The sequence below is a fragment of the Hemiscyllium ocellatum genome, chromosome 1 (assembly GCF_020745735.1).
Source record: "Hemiscyllium ocellatum isolate sHemOce1 chromosome 1, sHemOce1.pat.X.cur, whole genome shotgun sequence".
NCBI classification, from domain to species: Eukaryota; Metazoa; Chordata; class Chondrichthyes; order Orectolobiformes; family Hemiscylliidae; genus Hemiscyllium; species Hemiscyllium ocellatum.
Window position 1 is genome coordinate 21,741,912 of NC_083401.1, and position 20,544 is coordinate 21,762,455.

General features: G+C 39.4%; 1 protein-coding gene across 1 annotated transcript in view; it reads left to right on the forward strand.

The window, feature by feature from the left end:
- Positions 1-19,209, forward strand: part of atrn (attractin) — a 376,923-nt gene extending 357,714 nt beyond the window's left edge. The window contains exons 28-29 of the mRNA XM_060840099.1: positions 10,304-10,418; positions 11,925-19,209. Of these exons, the coding sequence (XP_060696082.1) occupies positions 10,304-10,418; positions 11,925-12,049 (240 nt within the window). The 3' untranslated portion in view covers positions 12,050-19,209. The remainder of the gene's footprint in view (positions 1-10,303; positions 10,419-11,924) is intronic.
- The last annotated feature ends 1,335 nt before the right edge of the window (positions 19,210-20,544 follow it).

Sequence of the window (20,544 nt, forward strand, 5' to 3'; positions counted from 1 at the left end):
TGACTGCTGAAATATTTATTGCTTTTAGTGCATGGAATAAAGTACAATCTTTCACTTCATAGCAATATATTGTTCAGCATTCTGAAGATAGTAGAAGATAAGCAGAAGAAAGATTAATATTCTGCACACTTGAAGTCTAATAATTCCACCATTTGAAATTGCAATTCATTCTACATCATAAAAAGCGATACAATGACATGATTCTTTGTCACAGCATTTTCAGTTCATTTTGTCGGTGCTGGGTCCACTACTTTTCATCATTTATATAAATTACTTCGATGCGAGCGTAAGAGGTATAGTTAGTAAGTTTGCAGATGACACCAAAATTGGAGGTGTAGTGGACAGCGAAAAAGTTACCTCAGATTACAACAGGATCTTGATCAAATGGGCCAATGGGCTGAGAAGTGGCAGATGGAGTTTAATTTAGATAAATGTGAGGTGCTACATTTTGGGAAAGCAAATCTTAGCAGGACTTATATACACTTAATGGAAAGGTCCTGGGGAGTGTTGCTGAACAAAGAGACCTTGGAGTACAGGTTCACAGCTAGTTAGGCCACTGTTGGAATATTGCGTGCATTTCTGGTCTCTTTCCTATTGGAAGGATGTTGTGAAACTTGAAAGGGCTCAGAAAAGATCTACAAGGATGTTGCCAGAGTTGGAAGGTTTCAGATATAGGGAGAGACTGAATAGGATGGGACTGTTTTTCCTGGAGCATCGGAGGCTGAGAGGTGACCTTAGAGGTTTATAAAATCATGAGGGGCATGGATATGGTAAATAGACAAAGTCTCTTCCATGGGGTGGGGGAGTCCAGAATAGAGGGCATAGGTTTAGGGTGAGAGGGAAAAGATATAAAAGAGACCTAAGTGGCAGCTTTTTCATGCAAAGTTTCTGGAATGAGCTGCCAGAGGAAGTGGTGGAGGCTGGGACAATTGCAACAATTAAAAGGCATCAGGATGGGTATATGAACAGGAAGGGTTTGGTGGGATATGGGCCGGGTGCTGGTAGGTGGGACTAGACTGGGTTGGAATATCTGGTCGGCATGGGCGGGTTGGACCGAAGGGTCTGTTTCCATGCTGTACATGTCTCTGACCCAATGCCACTAATTTTCTTTAGCCACTCTCACCTCTGTGTTTAATGCACTGCTGTCCAGCATTGATGTGATTGTTTCACCTGACTGCTTGGGCCCATTCAAAAACAAAACAACGCAACACTAGAAATCTGAAATTAATGGAATGCTAGAGAAACTTAGCAGGTCAGACAACATCTGTGGAGAGAGAAAAACACCATTAACATTTCAGGTCAGATTCCTCTTGAAAACTAACATGAACCTAGATCCATATTTCCATTACTTACACTGTACAATATAATATTACTTTCTTTACAGATGGTTGTTACTATGTAACATTTCATTATTTTCGTGCTGAACTGCATCCACCACTTAACTGATTAATTCTGGTGTACATCCAGTTTCTCCTATGGTTTCTCCTGTTCACCTTGAGAGTCTGGAAATCACAGCAGGTCAGAGAGCAAGCTAACATTTAGAGTCTAAATGATTCCTCATCAAAGCTACAGTGAAGTGTGGAGGGGTCAGCATTTATGCTGTGGGCAGGGGTGGGCATAGGGTGCTGGGGGACATAAGATAGATCAGATTAAGTGATTGGAATGTGAGAATGGCAGAACAGTGGTGAGTCTAACTGACAGAATTGAAAGAGCAGAGAGTCCCACTGTGGTGGGGGGAAAGGGGAGAGAGGACATGGTGACAGAGAATATAACAAATTATAGCTAAAAGAAAGGGAAGAAATGGGAGTTGGTTCAATTGAGTTGAAGGTGTTGAACACAATATTAAGTCTCCGCCAGGCTGAACTTATTCTCACCCTGGACAATTTCTTCTTGAATTCATCTCACTTCTGCCACATCAAAGGAGTGGCTATGGCACCCGCATGTGCCCTAGTTATGCCTGCCTCTTTATGGGGTATGTGGAGCAATCCTCCTTCCAGTCCGATACTGGCCCCCTCCCACCATTCTTTTCTCTGTACATTGACGACTGCTTTGGTGCTGCTTCATGCTGCAGCCAGGACCTTGAAAAATTTGTTAATTTTGCTTCCAATTTCCACCCCTCTGTAACTTTCACGTCATCCATTTCTAAAGCTTCCTTTCCTTTTCTTGACCAGTCTCCATTTTGGGAAATAAACTGTCCACTGCTATCCACTACAAAGCCACTGACTTCCAGAGCTACTTTCACTACAGCTCATCATAACCCATGTCCTTCAAGGACTCCATGACATTCTCCAAGTTCCTTCACCTATATCATATCTGTTCGGATGATACCATCTTCCAAAACACTGCTTACGTGACTTCCTTCCTCCATAACCATGGTTTTCCATCACTCACAACAGCAGGCCCCCTTTGTCTTCACTTTTCATCCCACCAGGCTGCATATTCATATAATCTATATTTCAGACAGCCCCAGCATAAACTACTACCAAACCCATCTTCCCCTCATTTCCCCTGTTTGTATTTCGCAGGGATTATTTCTTCAGAAGAGCCCAGTCTATTCTGCGACCATCAACATTACCTCTTGTAGCTCCCCCCTACCTAATCACCCACTCCATCCCACAGCATCTTCCCATGTAACCACAGAAGATGCAATACCTGCCCCTTCACCTCCTCCCTGCTCACCATCTAAGGGCCGAAACAGTCTTTCCAGCATTTCACCTATCCCCAATCTGGTGTATTATGTTTGCTACAGCCAGTGTGGCCTACTGTTTTCTTTATTTCTCTTTTTTGTTTGCTTATCATTTGCACTGCACTCTGTTGCAGTGATGGTATCCATTGGCAGCAGGGAGTGGGCGCAGCAGTGCAGACTCGATTAGGCCCAGCAGTGTGGAGTCAGGGCAACAGCATTAGAGGCATGTTTGGGTTCTTGGCGGCTGAGGTAGTCCTAGCACCATCTCATGACTCTTGCAGCAAAGGTGAGTTTGGGTTCCCAACAGTGTCTACATTCAGTGCAGATACATGGAGGCAATGGTGGAGGCGAGTTTGGACCAAATACGAGACCTGGCAGCATCAGCAATGGCTGCATTGGTGAACTCCATAAAGGACTCATAGTGGCGAGGGCATCAGTGGAGGTGACTTTTGTTCCAGTGGCAGCTGTGCGACAAAGGGGACTTGTGCCTGGTCAGCAGGCCCATGACAGAGCACTTAATGGCATCCTCTGTGTAAAATAGTTGCCCCTGAGATTCCCTTTTATTCTTTCCCTTCTAACCTTAAACTGATGCCTTCTCGTTCTCGATTCCCCAACCCTTGGAAAAAGAGAATGATTCACCTTATCCATGCCTCTCATGATCTTAAACACTTTTATAAGATCCCCTTCAGTCTCCTACAATCTAAAAAAAAGTCTAAGCTTGTCCAACCTCTCCCTAGAACTCAGGCTGTTGATTCTTGACATCATCCTTCTGAATTTCTTCTGTACGCTTTCCAGTTAAGTAACATTCTTTCCATAGCAAGGTGACCAAAACTGAACAGAATATTCCCAAGTTCAGCCTCACCAGCTTCCTGTACACTGCAACATAACTTCCCAACTTCTACACTCAGTACCCTGACTGATGAAGAAGGCCAGTGTGCCATAAGCCACCTTCATGCCCTGACTACCTGTGACTCCAGTTTCAGAGAACCATGCACCTGAACTCCAAGGTTCTTCTGTTCCACTACACTCATTAAGGTCCAACCATCGATGGTCATGGGGAGGACATATAATCTCCACACAGTTACCTGAGGCTGAAATTCAACCCTGGGCTTTGGCACTGTGAGACAGCAGTGTTAACCATTGAAGTTTTAACTATTTTGTAACAAAATGCACGTGACAATATATAAATGAAATTAAATATGATCTTATCCTATCTATTAACCTTTTGTGTGGCACCTTATCAAGTGCTTTCTGATGGCTAGATATACAACATCTACATCATCCACAATTGCTTTTTACATATTCATAGAAATCCAGTAACTCTTGATTTTTCCCTTCATAAAACCATGCTGACTCTAATGGACTGCATTTTGATGTTGCAAATGTCCTGATATTACTTTCTTAATAATGGGTTTTAATAATTCTCAGTGATACATGTTAAACTAACTGATCTGTGGTTTCCTATTTTCTGTCTCCCTCACTTTTAAAATAGAGGCATTACATAGAACATAGAACATAGAAGGATACAGCGCAGTACAGGCCCTTCGGCCCTCGATGTTGCGCCGACCGAATCCTACCTAACCTATACTAGCCCAATAACTTCCAAATGCCCATCCAATGCCCGCTTAAATGACCATAAAGAAGGAGAGTTCACCACTGATACGGGCAGGGCATTCCATGAACTCACAACCCGCTGTGTGAAGAATCTACCCCTAACATCTGTCCTATACCTACCACCACTTAATTTAAAGCTATGTCCCCTAGTAACACCTGACTCCATTAGCGGTAAAAGGTTCTTAGTATCTACCCTATCTAAACCCCTAATCATCTTATACACTTCTATCAGATCTCCCCTAAACCTTCTCTTCTCCAATGAGAACAGCCCCAAGTGCCTCAGCCTTTCCTCATAAGATTTTCCTACCATTCCAGGCAACATCCTGGTAAACCTCCTCTGCACTCGTTCTAAAGCTTCCACATCCTTCCTATAGTATGGCGACCAAAACTGCACACAATACTCCAGATGAGGCCGCACCAGAGTCTTATACAACTGCAACATGACCTCAGGACTCCGGAACTCAATTCCTCTGCCAATAAAGCCCAGTACACCATATGCCTTCCTCACAGCACTATTTACCTGGGTGGCAACTTTCAGAGATCTGTGTACATGGACACCAAGATCCCTCTGCTCATCCACACTACCAAGTAGCCTACCATTAGCCCAGTAATCCATCATCTTGTTATTCCTACCAAAGTGAACGACTTCGCACTTAGCTACATTGAATTCCATTTGCCACATTTCCGCCCAGCTCTGCAACTTATCTATATCCCGCTGTAACCTACCACTTCCTTCCTCACTATCCACAACTCCACCGACTTTTGTGTCATCCGCAAACTTGCTTACCCAGCTTTCAAGTCCTTCCTCTAGATCATTTATAAAGATAACAAAAAGCAATGGTCCCAAAACAGATCCTTGTGGTACACCGCTAGTAACTGCGCTCCAAGATGAACATAATCCGTCAACTACTACCCTCTGTCTCCTTCCAGCCAGCCAATTCCTAATCCAAACCTCTAATGTATCCTCAATGCCATACCTCCGAAGTTTTAGCATTAGCCTACCATGGGGAACCTTATCGAACGCCTTACTAAAATCCATATACACAACATCTACTGCTTTACCCTCATCCACTTCCTTGGTCACCTTCTCAAAGAACTCAATAAGGTTTGTGAGGCACGACCTGCCCTTCACAAAACCATGCTGGCTATCCCTGATCACGTTATTCCTACCCAGATGTTCATAAATCTTATCCCTTACCATTCTCTCTAAGACTTTGCCCACCACTGAAGTCAGACTCACTGGCCTATAGTTGCTAGGGCTATCCCTACTCCCTTTCTTGAACAATGGGACCACATTCGCTATCCTCCAGTCCTCTGGTACTATTCCTGTTGACAACGACGACATAAAAATCCAGGCCAATGGCTCTGCTATCTCCTCCCTAGCTTCCCATAGGATCCTGGGGTAAATGCCATCAGGCCCAGGAGACTTATCTATATTCATCCTTTCCAATATTCCCAAAACCTCTTCCCTGCATATTTCCAGGGCATCCATTCTAATTATTTGTGATTCCATATTCACATCAGCAACAGTGTCCTGTTCCTGAGTGAATACTGATGAAAAGTACTGATTTAATGTCTCTCCAATCTCCTCCGCCTCCACACACAACTTCCCACTACTATCCTTGACTGGACCGATACCTACCCTAGTCATCCTTTTATTCTTGACATACCTATAGAAAGCCTTTGGGTTTTCCCTAATCCTACCAGCTAAAGACTTTTCATGTCCCCTTCTCGCATTGTGTTAGCGTTTTTCCAATCTACTGGAATCATTCCCTCATCCAGGATATTTTTGCAATATTATAACTAGTGGATCTACTATTTCTGCTACTACTTCCTTTAAAATCCTAGGATGTACGCCATCAGACCTTGGGGATTATTAATTGCCCATCTGTGTTGGAACCTCTGGGTGTCTATGTATTTCTCTCACAAGGCTAAGGATTAACACAGACTAGTTCAGTTAATTAATCTGTTTCCCAGTTGTGACTTTGATGCATTTCCATCTAGTTCTCACCGCATGAATGAGAGACTAATTATAAACCCAGTACAGGAATCTGCTTTGGCTTCATTTGTCTGAACGTTCAGCTGCTTCACATTAGCACCTCAGCAATTTCTTCAAGGAACCTGCAATATAATCCCCGCACATGTGAAGAATTATATGCAGCTAAAAAGCCTCTGGGTCTTTTTCAAGTGAATAAAATTGTTGGAATGTTTACTAATTTACTCTGTAACACTAAGTTCAATTTTGCAGCAACTATACTCTGTTTTAATTTACAAAAAAAATCAAAATCAATATGAGTAGGCTGGATAGAATAGACAGGGTGAAACTGATCGCACTCTCAAAAACAACAAGAGGCAACAGATTTAATGTGAAAGAAGCAAAGATTAATTAAGGAAATACACTTTCAGTCTGAGTAGGTAAAGTATGGAAGGCACTGCCCAGAAGTGTGGTGGAGGCAGGTTCAATTGAGGCATTCAAGAGGGTGTTTTTTCACAATTCATGTATGAGCTGAGGATGTCGCTAGCTAGGCCAGTATTTATTGCCCAGTCCCAATTGTCCCAAGGGCAGTTGAGTCAACCACATTGCTGTGGTTCTGAAGTCACATGTAGCCAAACCAGGTCAGGATGGCAGTTTCCTTCCCTAAAGGACATTAGTGAACCAGATGGGTTTTTCTGACAATCGACAACAAATTTATGGTCACCATTACACTCTTAATTCATGATTTTTATTGAATTCAAATTTCACCCTGTGCCTTGGCAGAATTTGAACTTGAGTGCCCAGAACGTTGGGTCTCTGGATTCACAGTCCAGTAATAATACCACTAGGTCATTGCCTCCCCAGCTATGGAGGGAATGAGTATTTGGATTTTAAAAAGTGCAAAGATATGGGGGTAAAAGCTTGGTGCTATGTCGTGTTGCTGATTTAATAAACTGGAGCATTCACTATGAGTCGACTGGTGTTTTTGTGTGCCATACAAATTACTCTGACTCTGTGAGCTAGATATTCAGGCTTCCAAACTGTTTTATTTTTCTTTGTGAAATGGTGGTGTTAGTATTGTTTTGCCAAGTATAGCTTTGTAGTAGACTTAATTAATGCAATGTCAGGTTTTTATTTCCAGCACACTTTGATTTCCTGCTCCAGTCTCCTCCTCTTGGTTATGTTGCTTCAGGCAAAACAAGCATATTATTAATAGAGAGGGTATGTAAAATTGCTAGTGATACCAGTCGTGAGGTTAACGTGAACTATCTGCATTATTTAACCAACAGTAGCAAGTGCATTAACCCAGAAGGGTGATACCAAAGTTATTTTGAAATTGTTATTGTCTGAACATAGTTCCTGAGTGTGTGGTGGAGGATGGTTCATTCAGGTCATTCAGAAGAAAATTAGCTGGTTATCTCAAAAAGAAAACTCTGAAGGGATACAGGTCGGAGATGGGAAATCTGTATTCACCAGGGACAAGGACGTGGATGATCGTATGTTGATATTAAGGAGAAGGAGGTGTTTGGTGTCTTGGAAAACGTTATGGTAGCTAAGTCCCCACGGCCTAACGGGCTGTGCCAAGATTCAGAGGGTATTAAGAGAGAAGAATGCAGGAGCCTTGACTGAGATCTTTGTATCCTCTTCAGCCACAGGTGAGGCCCCAGAAAGTTGAGAATAGCCAACATCATTCCTTTTAAGAAATGCACCAGGGATAATCCAGGAAATTATAAGTCATCAGTGATAGGGAAATTATTGGAGAAGATTGTTAGGGATAGAATTTACTCAAGTGGAAAATAATGAACTTAATAGAAATAGTCAACCTGGCTTTGTGCAGGGAAGGTTTCATCTCTCAAAGTTGATTGTCACGTCATTAGAAACTCAAAGATGCTTGAAGGTAAGGCAGTAGATGTTACCTGTCTGGACTTTAAGAAAGTGACGAGGTCCGTCTTGGTAGGCTGATTCAGAAGATTATGTCGCATGAGATCTACAGTGAGTTGGTACATTGGATATAAAATTGGCTTAGTCGTAGAGGAGGTCTGCATGTTAGATTACCTGGTGGTACTAAACTTGAGTAAATGTCTAATTCATTACTACAGATTGTGACTTGAGTCCTGAAGTTGACCTTTAGACTGTTCAGCTGGGAGAGAATTTGGCTTCTGATCACAGTTAGTAACTTCCACTTGAGGGCAAAAACTGGCTTAGGTATAATGTTTCCTGCAGTTCAGATACCTTGCTGACAATCATGATCACATCACACAAGGGAAATGGTCATTTGGACAAGGTACTAGATGATTACCAGTGACTGTAAAATAGATAGGTTTTGTTTAAAAGAACAAAGACCATTTTATATTTAGCAGAGCTGAATGATAGAACAGACTTAATGGGTTGAACAGCCAAATGCTTTGCAATTGTCCCAGCAATCAGCCAAGGGATATGGGCCAAATGCTGGCAAGTGGAACTGCATCAGTTTAGGATATCTGGTTGGTGTGGATAAGTTCAACCAAGGAATCTGTTTCTGTGCTGTATAACTCTAAGACGCTAATGAGCCTGTAGAGATATAATGGGTCTAGTGCTTACCATGTTTAACTTTTTGAGGTTATAACTTGTCATTCATGTTTTTACATGGGATTTGATTTAAATGTACACACAGCTTCTGATATTATTTGCAAAATTTAAAACGTACAGGAAGGATATTTTTAATTAAAAGCAGGTTTGCATTTGAAAGCAAAGAGTAAGCGAGTATTAAACAACAAAGCTCTGAGTGGTGGGGTGGGTCTGGATGGGATGCTGTTTCGAGAATTGATGTGGACTCGATGCAGTGTAAGAATACTATGATTCTCGACATTCGATCCCACCAACCCATCTGTGCAAATCAAGTTACTGACCCAAATTACACCAGTGGGCGTCAGTTGTGCAGAGAGAAGATGGTTTATTAGGTAACTTGACATGATTTGACCACAAATATTGCTTTTCAAGCTTTGTTTGTAAATTTACTTAGTGGTAAGATCCTGGGGGATGTTGATGAACAAAGACACCTTGGCGTGCAGGTTCTAGGTTCCTTGAAAGTGAAGTCCCACAGAGACAAGATAGTGAAGAAGGCATTTTGTATGCTTTCCTTTATTGGTCAGTGCATTGAATACAGGAGTTGGGAGGTTGTGTTGTGGCTGTACAAGATATTGGTTAGGCCACTATTGGAATACTGCATTCATTTCTGGTTTCCCTGCTATAGGAAGGATATTGTAAAACTTTAAAGGGTTCATAAAAGATTTACAAGGATATTGCCAGGGTTGGAGGTTTTGAGCTATATGGAGCTATATAGGCTGGGCTATTTTTCCAGGACCTAGAAGGTCACCTCTCAGCCTCCAAAGAAGTTGATAAAATCATGAGGGGCAGCCAAGGTCTTTTTTCCAGGGTAGGGTAGTCCAAAACTAGAGGGCACAGGTTTAAGGTGAGCCGGAAAAGAATTAAAAGGGACCTGATGTGCAACTTTTTCACGCAGAGGCTGGTGCGCGTATGGAATGAGCTACCAGAGGAAATGATGGAGGCTGGTACAATTACATCATTTAAAAGGCATCTGGATGGGTATATGAATAGGAAGGGTTCAGAGGGATATGGACCAAATACTGGCAAATGGAACAAGATTAATTTAGGATATCAGGTCAGCATGGACGAGTTGGATCGAAGGATCTGTTTCCGGGCTGTACAGCTCAATGATTCTTTTTATATGTGTGCAGTATATTTTAGTATTATTCATTGGACGGCTGTCTTCTCCTCAATGAAAGGAGCTAGTGTTCAAGAAGAAACTAATGATTAATAGTGTTGAATGTAACTTTATATTTTAAGAACTTGATGCAGTCCCAAAAGGTATAATTTTTAAAAAAGTTTTAGACTTTAATCCGGATATGTCAGTCATGTAAGGATCAATAGTTTTCAATCCAATTTATATGTGCTATCATAACCTCCAATACCAGTATTAACGTGGTACTTTATGAAATAAGTAAATATTAATTTTTCTTCTCTTGCAGACTATCCCTAAACCCATTGCGTTAGAGCCGTGCTTTGGTAATAAAGCAGCTATTCTCTCGATATTTGTACGATTACCAAGAGGAGTGGGAGGAATACCGCCACCAGGGCAGTCAGGTCAGTGACAATCCTTTGTTTATCTTAACTAGACAAAAACTGAAAGAACGACTGATGATGGAAATCAGAAACAAAACTAGAAATTGCTGGAAAATCTCAGCATGTCCTTTGTCTCAATTTTTCTTTCCAAATTAAGTCTCAACTGAAATGCAGATTCTTTTCACACGAAAAGATCAACTATTTACTATAGCTGAATATTTCTAATGAAGGGCTTACGGCCAGAACATCTCCTGCTCCTTGGATGCTGCCTGACCTGCTGCACTTTTCCAGCGCCACACTTTGTGACATGTGCCAGAAAGAGTCTAATCTATCAAGAATAGATTATAATCCAGCAAAAAGTGTTTTAAGAATTAAAGCACCAGTTACTTTTACAATAAATATTTTAGGCATTTTAAATTGTAAATCCTATTTTACATTTTTGAAGCATAGAATGTGAGTACAGAAATCGAGGATGGTGAGGTGGCTCACTGGTTAGCACTGGTGCCTCACAGCACCTAAAGTTGATTTTAATCTCAGGCAACTGTCTGAATAGATTTTGCACATTCTCTCTGTGTCGGTGTGGGTTTCTGCTAGGTGCTCCAGTTTCACAACCCAAAGATGTGCAGGCTAGCTGGATTAACCATGTTAAATGTGGGGGTTACGGGGACAGGATGCAGGTCCGGTGTTGCAGGGTATCCTGTTCGGAGGTCCATGTGGACTCAACTGGCCCTATTTATATATACCATCATGTGATTCTATGAAATAAGCCACTGTGCCAATGTCTTTATCTCTCATTGGAATTTTAAATACATTTGCCATCCTTTCCTCATTTATTAAAATTTAATGTAAAAAGATAGTTCTGAAGTTCTGGATGTAAGTTTGCTTGCTGAGCTGGAAGGTTCGTTTTCAGACGTTTCATCACCATGCTAGATAACATCATCAGTGAGCCTCCAGTGAAGCACTGGTGTTGTGTCCCACTTTATTTGTTTAGATTTCCTTGGGTTGTTGATGTCATTTCCAGTGTTGGTGAAGTCCTTTCCAACACCGGAAATGACATCACCAACCCAAGGAAACCTAAATCCATAAACAGAAAGTGGGACATAACACCAGTGTTTCACTGGTAGCTGACTGATGATGTTACCTAGTACGGTGACAAAACGTCTGAAAATGAACCTTCCAGCTCAGCGAGCAAACCTACATCCAGAACTTCAACCTGAATTACAAATCTTCTCAAACGCATTAAGGTGCTGAAGTGTTGATTGACAGAAGAAAAATGTTTTTTGCATTCTGCCCCTATTAACTCTTTGTTTGAAGGAAATCTTCTTTCTGGGTTTTAGGGCAGTAAGCCTGCCAGAAGATATCGAGGGTAGGCTCCTGATGCCTGGCCTCCTCATTTTACGTGTGTGGGAAATCATACATGCTTGCATGTTGGGTGACTTTAGACCATTCTCATCATATGTGTTTCTCACCAACGATGTTGTAGCTTTTGAGGCACTAAATTTGTTTTGTTGTGTCCTTTTTCCTTAGGTCTTGCTGTAGCCAGTGCGTTAGTTGACATTTCCCAGCAAAAATCAATGGATCACAAAGAAAAGTCTGGAGCTGTGAGGAATAGGAAACACCTTCCCCCTGCACAACCGGGCACCTGCATTTGACACTTCAAAGCCTCATTTTGTCAATCTCTGAAGGATTTTTTTAAGAAAACTTGGCTTGAGGTGCCGGTCAACTTCCATTGAGATTGTGGCCGAAAGAGACAAAAATCATTTTAAGAAATCCATATCTCTCCATCTTGTCCCTCTGCATGTGTGAGATTTGCTCGCTGAAGATTATGTACTAGTGTCTGTATTTCCAAGACGGAGATTTTCATCATGTAATGCCCTTTTGTTTTGCATTCACTTAGTGAAATCCCGTGGAGGTCACATTGTCCAGAGAAAGAGGAAGCGATAATCAAAAGCAATATCTGTTTTTTTTTAAACCTTTTTATTCATCTCTAGGAACTTCAGGTGATGGAGGGCCAGAGAGAACTTTATAAAGTTGATGATATATGTTAAAAAAGCAGTGCTGAAATGAAAAGAATGTGATATTACATGCTTATAGCTCTATTGTTAGAACCCAGATACAAGTACGATCTGTCTCAAGTTGCCACAGATGCCAGTTCTGTTGGCTTGTTTCAGAATGACTGCAGATCATATTTATACAGGGACACTTATAACATACCTCAGCTTGTATATAAAGAAATAGTCATTCAGAATTACTACATCTCAATTTTAATAACATTCAGGAACGTTCCAAGAAAGTTAGAGAACAGAATTATTCTCGAGTAACACTATTTGCTGACATTTTTTTTCTTTTCTCTGTCAGGTTAACAATTACCCATATGCTTTCTCATTTTATGGAAAATTTGGTAGGAAACACTAAATTGGAAGCAAGGTGATCTGCATCGTTTTGATAAAGGGAACCTTGGCAGTGAATTTTGTAATTTTACCCTGAAATATGAAAATTAGTAAGAACCTGGGAGCAATAGAAATGAGGTAAAAACAGAACTGCTGTGCTCTGCCAGCACCACTGATCCAGAATCCAGCAATAGAAATGGTCTGTTTAGATTTGACGTTTGATCTTTGTGAAGTTGTCTCGCTTTGACATGAAGGAACAGTTCACCTATGAAATGGTTAGCGTGTCTAGCGAAACTTGATCAAAAATAATTCAGTCAAATTTGCACATAAGCTTTTATAAGAAACAGAACTAAGTGACTATGATTAGCAGTAAATATCAACTTATCACAATAATTTGATGGACTATTCGCTGTGTGATTTATATGCTCTGTACTATATATCATGTCTTTAATGCTCCTTACCAGCCACTTGGAACCAAATAGAATAAAACAAAGAACTGTAGATGCTGGAGGTCTGAAACAACAAATAGCAGAAATTGATAGAGAAAGTCAGCCGGTCTGGCAGCATTAGTGGATAGAAAAGTTAATATTTTGCGTTTGAAGGGTTTGCTGGTCTCAAAATGTTAACTGTTTTCTCTCCACACCTACACAGCCAGACCTACTGAGTTTTTCCAGCAATTTCTAACTGAACAGAATATTGATCTCTGCTGTTCTCTTGTGAAAACTGCTCCTTTTTATGCATGTTAAAAAGTACTTTCACACTGGCTGTTTTACAAGAAACTTTGATGTATACACTGGAGTGGTCTTGTGCTAGTTGAGCATGAGATCTGAAAGCTTGCTTAGTCATTGATATTGAAAGTTGTTGCTTGCAACAGAACCACTTGGTCCATTTTGCTGAGCCAGAAACGTCATTACAGATTTAAAAAGTGAAAATGATGGACATTTGGATTAAAAATTGAGAATGCTGTAAACATAAAAATTAATTCAGCACCTTTTCTGCACAGAGGTCAGTATTTCAAGCATGGTTCTTCTGCAAAACTGAGCAATACTTCAGCTTAACAATATCTTCAAAACAATGATTAAAAATTAATATCATCAGTATAACCTTTCAACAAAAATAGTTATGACATTGACTTATGCCCAAGATGGTAAAGTTTCATTTCACCTTCAAATGTTGAAATGCCTGCAATGAGCTCCAATAATTCTAAATATTGTAAAAGATAAATAATTTCAGAATTTACAGCATTCACAACTATCTTGGATTTTTTTGGTTTTACCTGCTGAACACTATTGCAATTGGCCAATCTAAAAACAAACATTACTGCATGTTGACAGCGATTCCAAATCTCAGATTTATCAGAAATTTCAACTGGTGCTGATTTAATTCATGGAATTCTAGCGACCCAGAAAAATGATTTTATTGCTACTAATCACTAATGGAGTGATACAAAGAGGGATTTAAATTTTAAAAATAAGGACTTTAATAATAAATGCAAGAAATTTGACCAGTTGTAAAATGCTTGTATAAAGAACTCTGAGTTTTTTCAGCAGGTGTTAACAGCACATTGTGTACTCATTCCATTTAATTCAGGGCATACACCAAAATCTGTGCCCAGATCTCTCACTCCAGAAATTAATGGACATTGTAGAAACTTGAATGTTTGGCATTGGGAAATCCAATTTGTCATTTGATCTTTGCACCTCCTTACTCTCACTGAGTGAGGACAAGATACTCTGAGGTACGACATAATTCAACTGACCATGTCAAATTTGAGTTGTTGCTAAAGTTTGTAATAATTTACTTGAATTTAGAGTAACTTTTTTTTCGAATTTAGAAAACCACAGTGCATTAATAATGATTACTGAAATTAGTGGTTTCAAAGTATAATGAGTATAAATATAACTTGGAATCTAAATACTTCCCAAAATGTTAATTTAATAAAGTGAGAAAACAGATGCTGGCAGGTCTTGAGCTCTTTTTCAGTGACTAGATTTAACTGGTCAGTGACATACCCCTGTTTTGGCTTTAATGTGGAACTGCTATTCCTTTTACATTCATTAGATTCTAAAATTTTGGGACTTTTTATATTATCTGTGAAAGGTAATAAACCGTGATTATTATCATTCATAGATAGCAAGCTTAGGGCTGGAAGAAAGGTAGTCAAGGATACTTCTAAAACAAAACACACTGAACGATTATTCTTTAATAAAATTTCTTAATTAGGGAATCAAAGCTAGTTGAATTTATTCTGTACCAAGATGCAGAAACAATTAACCTATTTTTCTTTCCTCTTCATAAGACTGTAAATTACTTCTTCAACTACAGTCTTTTGCTTTTCACCTTTAAATATGCCCCCTAAAAGGAGTAGGAATTTGTATTTTCTTGCCATTAGTGAAGAGAGGAGCAAGTAACTACTGGCTGACTGAGCTAGTTGACAAGCTCATTTGTTTTAGTCTTAAGCGCAGTAGGATCTCTAGCAATTCCCCTCTCATCAACTTCCCAATGTACTCTGTACTAATCCATTGATGGGACCAGGAACTGCATCTGGCCACTTAGCTCATGGGTCAAAAACTGAGACAAATAATTATTTTTTATTAGTCTTTCATGGGTTATTTCCGTCACTAGCATTTCATCCTAAAATGCCCTACAGATATAGCATTTTTTTGTACGGACAATGAAGGTGATTTATTTTCTCAGTTGTGCAGTCTTTGAATTATGTAGAACTGGCAAATGCTGACAGATGGAAGAAGGGCCAAAAATCTGATTTTATCTTAGCAATTCCTGTCTGTGGGGAAACTAATCTGCTTTCCTTAATGCTCTGCCTAGTCTAAATCCAACATTAATACTTTAATTTCTTCATTCAGACTTTACTGCAATAATGTCAGCCTGTTTGACAATTATTTTGTTTCTGTAAGCTGGTTATTGTTGACACTACGTCTAACCCAAGTAACAGTTTATATATGAGGAAACAACACGTTTCAGCTCAGATTTGAAATCTTTATGCTTTTGCAGTTTCCAAATGAAATGAATGAATGAAGGATTTTTTCAGTATTCCCACTTACTTAGATCCTACAGATCCATTGCCTGAATGTTTAAAACAATATTTATTTAACATGCAAACATTTAGTAGCAACAATTCAGAAAGATGGGCAGCTATGAAGGAGGGAGAAAAGTATTAGTTAGGCTCCTAACTGCTTGCTTAGCTGACACCTACTGCCTATCATCATATCCCCACCAACTGCACCAGAATAGATTAATGTCTTTCAGTCATGTGTCATTTATGGAATCTTGATATGTGCAAACTGACTACTGTACATCCCAATGTTAACTACACTTGAACAGTATACTGTTGATTGTAAGCATTTTGGAATGTTTTCAGATTAGGATTAGCATTTTTCAACAAATGAGCACCCTGCCATCAAGGCGTACAGCTAGACAAGGGTTGATGGAGATTTTGATTTATTGCTGTTGACCAATTCTCAGATAGCCTTTACCCATCCAATGCAAATAGTTGTTTCTTGTTTTTCTGTCAACAGTTAACTTACAACACCATCAGTGAAACCCATTCCTAACCTAAAGATTGTTCTTTGCCTGTGCTGATATTTTATTTCTTCTGATTCATTTCTTTAAATAATCAAACTTTAAAATAATTGTTCCATTACTCATAAGATTGCTTTACCAGTATTGGTGGGCTTTCATAATAGAGTAGCAGAGTCGATGTTTAATCAAACTGGCTGTGAAAGAAGTTGAAATTAGTCACAATGGAAGTTCCTTTGTAAGACAGGTAACTTAATTTCTTTTGCTTCATAGCTGTATTAGAAAACACTTTCATAGGCATCTTGGCTATTGATGTTTTTCTTCCTTTTTTCTCGTCCTATCTCCATATTATACAACTTATGAGACGAATTTTCATTTGACATCCAGACTGTTGACTAATTGGCATATATTATCTTTTTTACCCTTGGCATATTTTGCTTGATCTCAGCCTTGAGTTTTACGTTCTGTATAGGCCAATGAAAAGGGCATGTTATCTTGAGCTAGTTAGTATCAGTGGGTAACCTAGATTTTGAGTTTTCTATAAATAATCATATTGTTCAACTTTCTTTCACACCACTTGTTCAGTCAAATGTAAAATAAGCAAGGGTTAGGACATGATCTATCTTCAGTAGAACTGTGATGTGAAGAACGTACTGTACAACATGTTAATCTTTAGGACAATTCGACCCCCTTCAGTTCACCACATGTGCTTACTGTTCTAATTCTAGGAGAGAGGGTTCAATCTTGCTGCACTCCTTTATAAGTAAACAGGTCACCTTCAGATTAATAGTTTAACATTGCAATTGGAGTGGTTATTGCACTGTTGAGCAGGGAGTTTATATTTTTTGGAATGCATTACAGAGAGTAATGATCAAAATTGAAAATGTAAATACTTCAATCTACTTGGGAGGGGAGTGCAGAGTCTGGTCTTTACTAACAAGTTAAAAACATTCTAATTAGCTGTTGCAATCAAGTAAAGTTAGGTAAGTTTTATTTTTAATGACTAATTTGTATCAAACCTTGAAATCAGAGCATTAAACAGTGACAGATAGAGTTGGAAACTTTCCAAACATGCATAGAAGAATGCACAGCCTGTTGTGTATTGTGAAGTGTTTTAAACAAGTGATTGATGTGAAACATTGCTGTGTTGCAAGGTGCATTGTTTGGTATGATGTGTGGAAGCAGTGATTTTGCTAACACATTTTTCAGTGAGGTGAGATACAAAGTCTTATACAGATTAAAGATCCTTTATAGAAAATGACATTGGTGGTTGCACTGTTGGGAAATAAATTTGGACTTTAGTAACTGTGCATCGCCCTACTGCGACACATTACAAATATACAGCAAGTCCACCAACATGTGAGTAGAAAAAAGATAAATTAAGTAATTGGGAGTTCTGAAACATTCATAACCTTCCTTCTTTACTTCCAGATACCAATGGATTTGCTAAAAAAAAGTCATAATCTTCCTTATTTGCTTCCATACACTAATGGACTTGCTGAGTTTCCGATTATCTTTTGTTGTTTATTTCAGGATTTGATCATCTGCTGTATTGAGTGCTTCCTCTGAAAAATCATCCTCACCTCACTGTTGAGAGAATAGCCTATTCAATACTCATTTGAAAACAAGCTTAAATTATTGTGAAATGGAGTGAAAGGAAAATCTCGAGATGTGGTCAGATTCTAGTGACACCACTGCAAAAAGGCTAAAAGATAATGCTGTATGAACAGCATGTTGATTGAAGTGGCCACACCGCCATTTTATGTGCGCAACTGAAAAAAGTGCACATTGTCTTTTAGAAGATAGCTATCTTATATAATCTCTGAATTTAGTCAAATGGCTGTCTGTTGGGGGAGAAAAACACAACTGGAACAACATTCTGGAGCCACCTGGACTTGTGCTTTTAATTAATCTGGTCTTTGACATAAATGAAATCTAATGTTTCAGAAAGGTACATCAAAAATGGCTATTTATGGTTCTTCTTTTACTATTAAATCATTTCTTTGATCGTTTTTTAAAATTCAGTACAAATATTGGACCTGTCCTTGGAACTAATATCTTAAAATTCCAGAAAGAGGATAATTGAGCAATTTAAATACAACTCCTTTTCCAAAACAAAGGTGTCTGATATTTTGAAAATTATTGGCATAACTTGCCAACTATTTCTAACACTGCATCGCAAAAATAAAATCACTGACATCCCAAAAATCAAGCATGATGACAACTTAAATGTTCAGAATCCCAAAATGGAATTGGATTTACCATTAGTTTGGGGATTGCATTCCACAGTTCTTCCATGTTTTACTGTAAGGCAGAAATCTTATTTATGGAGGACTTGCTATTCCAGTGATAATAGCAAAGATGGTAAACCCTTCACAATTACTGTTTGCCAGAGGAGTCCCTCACTCCCATGCGTTTCCCTCCCAATTCTGTAAATATGCCCTAACTTTACAGATACATACAGCAGAACATTTGTACTTGGGACCAAGTGCTTAATAGTCTTTTCCTGATGTATCATTTGCCTGATCACTTGAACCATGAGCTGTGAAAACGCACAAGGCATCATATAAACCAATGGCTGATTTTTCTGTAAAGTCTTCACATATTGCTTCCAGAATGTTCTTCCTGTACTCTTACTTCCATGTGCATAAAATTAGTAGTTTGTTAATATGTATAATTTAGCATCGATTGCACTGGTATGTAAATATTGAGTAAGTATTGTAAACTGTTTTACTGCAAGGGGGAAATTGTTGAGAGAGTAACATTTAGGATTGCACTTTTTCGTATAATTTTTTTGTATTGTAAAATAACAGCTAATTTAATGGTTGAAATTTGAATTGAAATAGAAATAATAAAGAACTACAAAGTGGGGGAAATGACTGTAATACACATGTAAATAAAGGATGAAATTTCACTGAAATCAAACTAGTTTCAGTTGTGGTACTCTGAATTATGAAAGTGCTTTCCTATTTTACAGTAATTTGTGCAGTTCTTTGGGCCATCCTGAGATTGTGAAAAGTTCAGTGTTAATGCAAATTCTTTGTTTGCTGTGCATTGTCACAAACGACTACTATTTTAAATTGTAAAGAAGTGAATTCAGTTCAGTTTTAGTTTTATATTTTTGTCACATGTTGAAAAGATGTTGCTGCAGGGAGGTCAGTATCATGCTTCTGTCAAATTTAATTCTACTGAAGGCTTGCAGCACTGATTAGAAGAAAACAAAAAGAAATCTTTGTCATCTTAACCAAGTGCTGCCCTTTTAACAATCTGGAAACAAGATTCAGCAGGTAGGTCAGAGCTAATGATCTCTGCTGTGCTTTCTTAGAATTACAGATCACATTACATGACTCAATATGCTGATTAGACCACCATAGAGTCATAGAGATGAACAGCACAGAAACAGATCCTTTGGTCCAACTTGCCCAAGCTGACCAGAAATCCTCACCTAATCTAGTCCAACCTGCCAGCACCTAGCCCCTATCTCTCCAACCCCTTCTGATTCATGTACCCATCCAGGTGCCTTTTAAATGTTGCAACTGTATTTGCCTTCACCATTTCCTGTGGCAACTCATTCCATACACGTACCATGAAAAGGTTGCTCTTTGGTCTCTTTTATATCTTTCCCCCCCTCACCCTGAACCTCTGCCCTCTAGCTCTGGAGCTCCCCACCCCACAGAAAAGATTTTGTCTATTTATCCAATCCATGCCCCTCATGATTTTGGTCACCCCTCAGCCTCCAACACTCCCGCCTATTCAACCTCCCCCCAAAGCTCAAATCCTCCAACCCTGCCAACATCCTTGTAAATCCATTCTGAACCCTTTCAAGTTGCACAACATCTTTCTGCTAGGAAGGAGACCAGAATTGCATGCAATATTCCAAGTGGTCTAACCAATGACCTGTACAGCTACAACAGTACTCAATACTCTGACCAATAAAGGAAAGTATACCAAACACCGCCTTCATTATTCTATCAACAGCGACTCTACTTTCAAGGAGCTATGAACGTGCACTACTAGGTCTCATTGTTCAGCAACACCCCCTAGGACCTTACTATTAAGTGTATGGGAAAGCAAATCTTAGCAGGACCTAAAATGCAGTACCTTGCATTTATCTAAATTAAACTCCATCTGCCACTCCTCTGCCCAAGCATGGTCAGCCTGGAGGAAGACATGGCCACTGTAACCATGATGGTAACCAATGTTTCTAATAGTTCCCTTAC